The sequence below is a fragment of the Rhopalosiphum maidis genome, chromosome 1, assembly GCF_003676215.2.
Source record: "Rhopalosiphum maidis isolate BTI-1 chromosome 1, ASM367621v3, whole genome shotgun sequence".
NCBI lineage: Eukaryota > Metazoa > Arthropoda > Insecta > Hemiptera > Aphididae > Rhopalosiphum > Rhopalosiphum maidis.
Genome location: NC_040877.1, coordinates 26,585,537 through 26,596,177, shown reverse-complemented (window position 1 = coordinate 26,596,177; position 10,641 = coordinate 26,585,537). Strand labels below are relative to the sequence as shown.

The 10,641-nt window shown below is 25.7% G+C and overlaps 2 protein-coding genes across 2 annotated transcripts; one reads left to right on the top strand and one right to left on the bottom strand.

Annotated features, from left to right (window-relative positions):
* Positions 1-405: 405 nt before the first annotated feature.
* Positions 406-3,053, bottom strand: LOC113548687 (cell cycle checkpoint control protein RAD9A). The gene is made up of 6 exons (XM_026949699.1): positions 2,707-3,053; positions 2,266-2,477; positions 2,034-2,195; positions 1,726-1,879; positions 1,156-1,327; positions 406-1,077 (listed from the first exon to the last, which is right to left on the bottom strand). The coding sequence occupies exons 1-6, from the start codon at positions 2,738-2,740 to the stop codon at positions 513-515; spliced, it is 1,299 nt and encodes a 432-aa protein (XP_026805500.1). The 5' UTR covers positions 2,741-3,053; the 3' UTR covers positions 406-512.
* A 194-nt stretch (positions 3,054-3,247) lies between these two features.
* On the top strand, positions 3,248-7,275 carry LOC113548111 (ER membrane protein complex subunit 2-like). Its single transcript, XM_026948791.1, has 8 exons — positions 3,248-3,467; positions 3,545-3,658; positions 4,837-4,987; positions 5,097-5,240; positions 5,308-5,464; positions 5,684-5,779; positions 6,458-6,561; positions 6,629-7,275. Exons 1-8 carry the CDS (start codon positions 3,452-3,454, stop codon positions 6,708-6,710), a joined length of 864 nt encoding a protein of 287 aa, XP_026804592.1. The 5' UTR covers positions 3,248-3,451; the 3' UTR covers positions 6,711-7,275.
* The last annotated feature ends 3,366 nt before the right edge of the window (positions 7,276-10,641 follow it).

Sequence of the window (10,641 nt, the reverse complement as noted above, 5' to 3'; positions counted from 1 at the left end):
TGTAGCTTGGTCTGCTATAAATCGATATCAAATAGAACAAAATGCAACTCCTACAATTTCCGAAATCTATTTATTATTATTATGATACTGCTAGTTATACAGCTATAGTTTTACTAACTATTAACGCATTTTTTCCAATTTGTTCATTATAATCTTTATAATATATCATGTGGATATGTTAAAAAAGAATAAGACTCACATTTGTTATGATAGTCATACTAACGCAAACTATCAGATCTGTAGTTCCTTCTACAGTTTTTAGTACCTAATAATTAAAAACAACTATTTTTACCAACCATTTATTAGAAAATTTAAAATGTACTTGAAATTTACTTGGGGACTTCATTGAGCGTGTAATTTTTAGTTAAAAAAAATATAAATTAATTAAATATTTATAATGCAGTTATATTTTTTCAGTTTATTTAACATATTTTTTAACATAAGACTTGAGCAGTCAATAAACAAATTAATATATTTAAGTTTGTTTCTTAACAATTTAATAGGTACAATAATTAATCAGAATCATCTACAAGTCCATCTGAATCATACACTAGCACTTTTCCCTTTCCTTTAATAGGAGAATTTCTGATAGACAACGAATGACATCTGGCAAATACAAGTGCCGTTTCAGAAAATTCTTGTGTTAAATTACTATTCTTGTTGACAAATGCTTTAATTGGTTCATTATTGACATGGAAGTCAGGAACTTGAGATAATAAAATATCTTCTTCTATACATTCTTCTCTAAACTGCTCAATTACTGAAATAGAATTGACTGAATGGGCTATTTTTGATGGTTGTTGATTAGTTGATTGATGTTTGCGTTTTCTAGAAATACTATCCGGATACTCAACTTGTACTCGCATTGGCGTTCGTAAACTAGAATTCACTATTTGGCTTCGATTTGTACATGGTAATAAATTTTCTGATTGACCATTACTACTCTGAGTGTTTTCTATGGCATTAATATTTAATCGTATGGAATTAGCATCTCCGGATAGTGCATTATCATTCATTGTAGATAATATGTACTGGCTTTCAAATGTTAAACCATTCTTAAGTCCAAATACCATAGGCCTAATAAAACAAAATAAAAATAATTAAGTATTAATATAAGATATAAAATAAAATTCTCATACTAATCATTAAACTTACATTCCGGGAGAACTAAAGCGAATAATAACTGGTAATGTCATGTGCTCTGCAAAGGCCAACAGGGGTCGTATTTCTTTAAGAGAAAATGTTAAACAGCAACCTTTGCCAACATCATAAACGTCAAATTCTGATGACTGCAAGTTCAATTCAGTTCTTAACATTTGTCTTATATCTATATTAAATTTTATACATATTAGTCATAATTGACAAGTCTAAATTTAATGATAAATCAACTGTTAACTGTTATTATAATACTAAAACTGATCCCATACAGCTGGTGTATTTGGCAAAAATTGGTCACAGGCGATATATGACCAATGTTGACCATTATTAATTTTTCTACAACACAATTGCTGACTATTGTATATGTATAAGTATATTGCCACGTTATATCCAAATTATTGGTGTTCTTTTGACTTGGGTTAAGTTTATCAAAAATTGACCAGAAAAAGCCAGTGATCGATTATGTACATGTAAAACCTCCTTTATAGCTGGTCACTGGTGATCAGTGACAAATTTTAGCCAAGTACACCAGTCGTGTGAGACCGATTTAAGATTCAATTTAAACACCTCGACAAGATTCTGAATGGGTTTTTAATATCACTTTTTCTGTAGTCACAATCAATGTAATGTCAGTTTCACTGTTTTGGAAATGTTTAACAGCAGCTGACAACACCTTGGAGTCAATACAAAGTGTATGACTGGTATCGACATTTTGATTCACCTAATAACAACAATATTATTTATATAAAAATAATAATTTCCCAGTTGGGCAGTTTGATGACATGAATTTTATTCTTTGTTTACATATGAACAAGAATTTTGCAATATTATTTATTTCCAATACAACAGTCTGAACAATCCCATCATAAACTTACTTGTAATGCTGAGTATTCTAGAACTGGTATCAAATGAGTTTTAACACAAAAATTTGAATAGCGTAACTGAATAGTTATTGTATCTGCATTACTTTTAATTTCAATATGACATGACTCCAAGCAGCGGGATAAATGTGGAGATTTGAATATCGTAATACATGACTAAACAGACAAGATAAAATCAACAGGTCTTTAAAAAATTTTAACTTGTGTTAGATAAATCAAAATATACCTTGAGAGATATTTTACATTTTAATGAATTTTCACTGTTTTGTTCGTCGTCTTCAGTAAAATAATAACTAGAAAAAAATGACGAATCAAACGTAAACCATGCATATACGGTATGCCAACTATTGGTAGTATGCATGACTAATTGTGATGAATTGGGCTCAATATACAAATCTTCCCCAATGCGACACATTGTGTTCAATGCCCGCGACAGAACTGTAATTATGAATACAACTTTGTATTACTCATATAATTACACGTTATAAATAATAAAATATATTTATCACTAAATATTTAAACAGTAATAATTTTAAAACATATAAGTATATGGATAAAGGCTAGATTATTTGGGGTTGTATTTTCACTATTTTCAAATATATTTCCATTTTAAAATGTTCCTACAATAATTCGAATATTTGAAAACAAAAGTATTAATCATAGTTACTTTTCAAATTCTGTCTGGGTATAACACACTTCATTATGACAACAGCTCGTCTCGGTCATCTACGTTTTGGGGACATTTCATATTTATTTCTATAAAACGGCAGTAAACAAAATAAACCATTCCAAACAAAAATTGGTCATCCCACTCATCTCTGAACACTCCATTCCAAGAATCAACAGAAATTACAAGCAGTCGTTACTATTGATCTGTTGATAGTCGATGACTCGAGTTTTGGAGTTAATAATATAAAATTTATCAATGCATTCAAAGCAAAATATCGATGAAAATTTAAAAAAATTGAATTACCATAATAATTTGAAAATATTAAAAATTAATATTCATAGGTAAAATATCATATCATTCAAATCACGACATTATCAATAGTTGTTGTCACTAAATCAACTTGGGAACACGATTGCAAGTAGAACGGCAACGGGACTTAATTATCTACGCCCATGGAACCTCCTGCACGTTATCAGTGTCCCGTTGCGGAAAAATGCAAAATTCTTATCAATTCCATTAATGTACAACTCATTATACAATATAAATCGTAATTGTAATTTATCGAGTAACTACGTTGAGAATATACCATTAATTAATATTTTTTCTACTGTGCACCGTCAATCAATAGCCATTAGCCACTATTGTTGATTTAGTATTCCAGTTTTTAAACTATTTATATTTCCCCGATCCAACTTTTCATAGTTTATATTGTTATAGATTAATTTTCAGTATAATAAGAGTCATGGTCCATTTAAGCGGTAAGTTTTAGTTAAACATTTCTCGTGATTGATTATTAGTTAGTCTTGTTAACTTATTAATATAATTATATTTTTAGAAGCTCAAGAAAAACTTAAGAAATATAGAGAAGACAATGAACGTAAGAGTAAAGAAGTATTAGAATTATGGGATTCATCTATCAAACATAAAATTAAGCAATTAGGAAATGATCGTAAGTGTCTTTCTTGTAATATAAAAATAAAAATAAATAATTGAAATAGGTTATTTATGTTTTTTTTTTTTTATGGCAATTTAAATTATAAATATTTATAAGGTAATTCAAATTATTGTACACTAGCATAATATATGATAAAATAACATAGGCTTTTATATAAGATGTAAAAATAAATATTGATGAAAACTATCAAAAAATAATATAATGTATTATAAAAAGTTATTTATTTTTTATTTAAAGTTTAAAGATTTGAATATGTTTATTCAAAATAACATAGGACCCTTAATATTAAGTCAATTTATTGTAATATTAAAAATAACTGAGTAAAATGAATTCTACTGAATATTAAATATAGTTATAGTTATACATCAGTAGATAGAGTCAAGATAAAGGCGACATATGAGAGTACAAATATATGGTTTTATCAATGCATATTATATAGGCGCATGTAAAACTAAAATTCACTATGGTCATAATGAACCATTAATTTAGTTTAAAATGTAGAATTGAATAAAAAGAAATTTCTGTAAATGGTTTGTTAGTAGTTGCAAATATAATTATCTAATTATTTATTTAACTGGCTACCTTCATTTGTGTAGTCAGTTTTTATAATTATGTGTTTGGTAAGTACCTTGAAATATTTTATAACATTACTGTTTTTTCACATTTTTAAAATAACTTACCATAATTATTTTTTACAACAATCTTCATATCATACTTTTTTTTATTATCAGAAATTGAATTTTAAAATTGTAATAGATGAGTATTAAAATATTAACAAGTATAAAATCATTTAAAGTTTAAAGAAAAAAGTATTTTATCCTTTAGGCTGAAGCCCTGACCATTTTACTCAGCTATTTCAAACTTAAAATACTTATTAATAAAAATAATCTATACTTGATATGAATCCATCAAAAATGTAATCAAAGTATCCATATAGTAAATTTTATTTTTTTTAATATGATATAATGTTAGTGTAAAATTAATAGTATTATATATAATTTTATTTGATCAATCAAGAAAATCAATAAATTGAATATTACTCATCTAATGAAAAAATGTTAGCACCTGCTTAATTTTTGATTTTATTACTTTATATAACATGTATAAACAATTTATTTGTTTTGCTAATAATAATTAACTATGTTTTTATTATTTTTTTTTCAACATTACAGGTTACTTAGTTTTAGAACAAGTATTAATAGCAGCATGTGATTGTAACCGTATTGATGTTGCCAAAGTATGTTTACAAATGCTTCTTAATAAATTCCCAGATAGTCTTAGAGTACGTAGACTGGCAATAACAATACTAGAAGCAGAAGAAAAGTAAATAAACCAAATTTTTATAAAAATTTGCATTCAAACTTAAACAATATTATTACCTATTTTGTATTATATTTATATTAATGTCCCCAACTTATGTTCTACAAATTAGATATGATGAAGCATTAGAATCTCTTGACAAACTAATCAAGGCAGATGAAACCAATGCTCAAACCAGAAGACATAAAGTGGCAATATTAAAAGCTAAATGTCAGATAAGTGAAGCCATAAAAGAACTTGTTGAATACCTTAAAAAGTATGTAAATAATTAAAATTTAGTAGTAATTTATTTATTTCTGTATATTATATCATAATAATTTTAGGTTTATGGTAGATCAAGAAGGTTGGCAAGAATTAAGTAATTTATACTTGTTGGAAGGAGAGTATGCGAAATCTGCATATTGTATGGAAGAAATGATTCTACATAATTCTCAGAATCATTTATATCATCAACGAAATGCTGATATACGATACACACAAGTATTGAAACTTAAATTACAAACTTTTAAAATTATTGGATTATTTTAAATTTCTTTTATACTATGTAAACAATAAATTTTCTATAATTAATGTCTAATATAATATTTTATATTGTATAAAACTGTTAAATAGTGAAACTTTGAATAAAGTAAACAATTAAAAATCTTTCTTTTATTGTATGTATATGTTTAAAATTAAACATTGAATTTTATTTTTCAGGGAGGTACAGAAAATTTGGAATTAGCGCGTGCTCATTATTCATATGCTATTCTTCTTAATCCTAACAACATCCGAGCTTTGTATGGATTATACTTGGTAAGATTATATAATGTTTATTTTATACATTTAATATAGTTTTAATGTAATCATTAGTTATTATAAGTTTCAAAACATATGTAAAATATTACGACTTTAAAATATTCATAACTCGCTTTATTTTAAAATGATAATATCAGTAAAAGCATTATGACATTTTCTAGATAATATTCTTAGCTTTAAATTTGTTAATAGGTAAATTTACTCTTAATATTAAAGCTTACATCACAAAATGAATTCTGTTGAATGAAAAATGTCCATATTGTATGTATGTAAGATGTGGGTATAACGTCCTCTTAACATAATATGGTTACTTTTTATAAGACAAGTAAAATACTCATCACTGGTTACATTTATCTGTTATCAATTTTAGAAAAAATATATTATACACGATAAATCGTTGAGTTCTTTTATTTAAATTTTACAATGAGATACACTGATTTAAAGTATTTTAAAGTTATAGTAGTATTTTTATAGTTTTTATAAAGTAATTTGAAATGTAGCAACGGCCAGTTTAAAATGGTAATCGGCCTACGGGCCGCCAGTTGCACATCCCTCTACTAAACAATGATAAGTAATTTGTCTCCAGTACCATATCCCACACAAAGTAAATTTATCATAATAAATCAATATAAGATATCCTATAGACTTAAAAATACAACAAATTATATTTTCTAGACTGCTCGTAGTTTGATGTCATCACAAAAAAATAATCAAACAAAAAAAAATACGTTCAAAAAAATTGCTACATTGTCATTAAAACGAGTTGAACACATGTACAGGTAAATAGTATAACTCAACTTTTCAAATATTTTATATTAATTATAAAATTATTTATTTCTGTTTCAGTGAGAAAAAACAATTAAATAAAAAAAATCAGCTGTATGTTCTTGAAACATTAATGGGATCGTTGCATTTGAGCTTAAATTAAACTAGTCTTAGACATTTGATATAACTCTATATTTATTATATTTATTTCATAAAAATTTATTTGGCATTTATTAAGATGATATTATGCCTACACTTCTGTATGATAATGTAAACTTTATTTGATACACTGTAACGTGTTCAGCCAATATGTCTAAAAACATTTTCTGAATTTTGTTTGTTTTTTGTTTTTTTAAATTATCAGTATAGTATTAATATTGCTGTTTTTTTCTATGACCAAATTTATTGTTGTTTCTACAAATTGTATCTACCACTTTATATTATATTATTATTATTATTATTTAATTAACTACAACTATAATAAGAACAAATTAATTAATAAATCTGGATAGTAATAAATAGTTGACGATAAAATTCAAATAACTGCCACAAATGTGGCACCTACATTGCAACAACGATTACACTGCCTATTAGATAAGGTAATACTTTCATCAACATTTTGTTTCAAATGCTATATAATTTCTAGTAAATATTGAAATATGTTACATTTACTCCTAAGAAAGTAATATTGTATAATTTAATCAACTTACGTGTTTTTAAAGTTCTATTTATTGAAACATATTTAGTAAAATAAATAAAACTGATTTAAAATGGATTTAATTTTAATATAATACTGTTCTATTATTTACATTTTTTAAAACATGCAAGAACAAAACTACAGTAGTATCCTGATCATCATTGATATTACTTTATTTCTATTTTGTAATTGATTTAATGTGGATACTGAATAATTATCTAAACTTATTGTGCTTGATGAATCACTGTATATATTTGCGTTTTAATATATAATATGTTTATATATTATAATCAGAATCCAATGCCTGTTGGTCATTAAGTATTTGATGATTGTAATCTGTAATATTTTGTAACAGTACAAAACAATATTTTTTGTAACATCAACATGCAATATAATATTATATAAATACATAACATTTAAGTCAGTGGGGGGGGGCAATATTGTTTATATTCCTACTTTTTGAATGGTATAGATTTTAAGATTTATACTTATAAATATTTTTTTTTATCAATTGTACCTATACCTAACACATATACGATATACATTTTATGTATGTAAATATAACCACTAACAGCCAAAGGATGAAACATAATTAGATTATTATCTATTAATAAAAAATACAAGATCACAGAAATACTTTTTATTTTATAATGTTAAAATTAATTTCACTTATTAGTAGGGTTCAGAATTAAAAGTAATATAATTAATAAAAATTAAATAATTTTTATTAAAAATAGAATGCAGATTGACAAACAATTTTGAATCTATAATATCAACGCATTATGAACATATTTTAATAATTTAATCTTTAAAAGATAGGTAGAATGGGTCCTTTTATAAACGTTTTTTTAACTGGTCATACCAAACTCAATAAAATATTTAGCGATAATCGCCCTTAATAAAACCCATTAAAAATAATTGACAAATGACAATACACTGTCTTCTTCAGAAGATCTAATCGATTATTGAAGAACCATGTGAATAAAACTATCAAATCAATTGAAAATTAAATACAATAAAGGTAAAAAGGCAAAACAAATTACATTCATCGTCTTAAATATTAAATGACACATTTTTATATAAAATTTGGTTACTAAATGCAATACATAGTATAGTACAGTATATACTACACATATTATAATAATAATTTTATGGAAGGGGTTAAGATTTCAAGAAATATTTTCACCCCTAAACACAATGACTTGAATGACTGGCTCCGCAAATAGATTATTGAGAATGTAAAATTATCTATGTTAACTATACGTTTGAAAGACTTGCTAACATTCGCTTAACAGAAAATTCTTAGTTTTTGATGTCTAGAATCGACAAACTATTTCGTAGAACATCAGGGCATGGCGCGAATGTGGGAATAGAATTGGTCTCCAAAAAATTTCTGGAAAGACTCTTCAATTTAAAATTCAGTAGGTATACTAAATTTTGAACATTTCATAGTATTCCCCCAAAAAAATTGTGCTATTTACATTAAAAAAAAAAATCACGGAACCACTCATGGCCGTATTAAAAGTCGTATAAGTATACACATTTGTTGTTCACTTTTGTGGATTTTTATATCTAAGCTGACTAAACTGCTTTGCTCATGAAGTTTTAGTTATTTCTTTTAAACTAAAATACATTGGTGTACTAACGGGGGTAATACTAAGAAAATAAAACGAAATCTATCAAGGTCAAACTCAGAATGTTCATCATATTAAGTACTAAAAAAATTTAAAAATGAAAATCCAACGATTTTGTAAACTTGAAAAAAAAGATACTTTTTACATAGTTGTACTTAAATAGAAATACTAATATAAATTCAAAAGGTATTTTAATTTTTAAGAGTATTCAAAATACTTTTGTCGAAGAGCATTTGCATTTTAGAACAAAATAAATATAAATACTATTATAATATGTGCCTAGAGACGAGAATAATTTAAAATAGTGTTTTAAATTTATTACACATTTAGAGGTTATTTACAAATATTGCATTTCTGAGTAGAAAACAAGGAATATTGATAATATTAACAAAGACAATGACAGATATACAGAATATTTAGATACAAATATTTGAATTTAAAATACAAATGTACTTATGTACTTTTGAAATTATAAATTAAATACTTAATTTAAATAGCGTTCTAAATAGTAAATTCTTCATAATTTATACTATAATAATTTAGCACTTAAATAGTTTTACTCAAATACTTGTCAAGATCACAACTCAGTTATCATTGACCTATGTGCCTGTTGATCATATAAACACTTTAAAATAGTATATTAATTAATATTTTATTAGTCAATTAATAATACATTTTATTTGCATTTCTTTCAATCATTATGTTCTGTTATTTTCTATTATCTAGTTATTTTATTTTAAGTAGTAGCCTGTTTTTAATGTCATTATTACGCAAATATAACTGTAGATTGTAGGTATCATATTAAAAATAAGTAAAATTATCATTGCGACGGTTAAACATTAATTATCCATTGACTGTTACGGAAATAATTTGATTTGAACAAGAAAGGCAAAACTCTTTATAAATTTTTCTTACAAAATTAATATGTTGTCAATCAGTCAATCCAATGAATTATAACTTATAAGTTATGATTTATAGTGAGTTACGTCAAAACCTATTAAAAAACAATTTAATTACATTTTTCTGAATTTATTGTGATTTATGGTAATTGTGTTTACTGTTTCTTAATATTTTTATTTATGAATGATAGGACGTATAATGTACAATGCATTAGTGTACATGTAGTATAGTACATACCTATAGGATTATATAGCCTACTATAATTGTTGTACAACGTTAGTAAAGTGGATTTTTGCTTTTGTGCGATCATTTTGAGTGTCATGCGACAACATATTTATCTCTAGGGACCAATTTATTTATACCTAGGTACCTAAGTCTTACATAAATTAAAATAATTAACTTAAAAACGGAGCTGTAAAGACGTCTTTTTCTAGTAACTCTGATTGTATATACGTTGTTGTGGACTCATGACTCATGAGACTCGTGAACATTAGACTAGGTACTAATCAATACAATTGTTGTGGAGTTAATAGTATGACGGTTTAGCTTAATTGGAGATGATTTTAAGGTTTGAATGGAATGTTATAGATTTAAAATATTATACATAAAGTCTTTAGGGGGAGTGTTAAAATAAATAAAACATTGTGTGTGGATACTAGATTATATCATATATTCATATGGCTGTGTCATCGGAAAAGGTGGTTAATAGTGTGTCGGAACTCGGAAGTTTGCTATGTTGAAGAGTATTTACTGTATTGATTTTGAAAAAGTTGGATGTTAGTTCATTACCTCGGGGGACCAAAGCAATGTTTCTATATGGGTGAGAAAGTTACCTTGCCAATCAATTTTTCGTTTTATGTGAA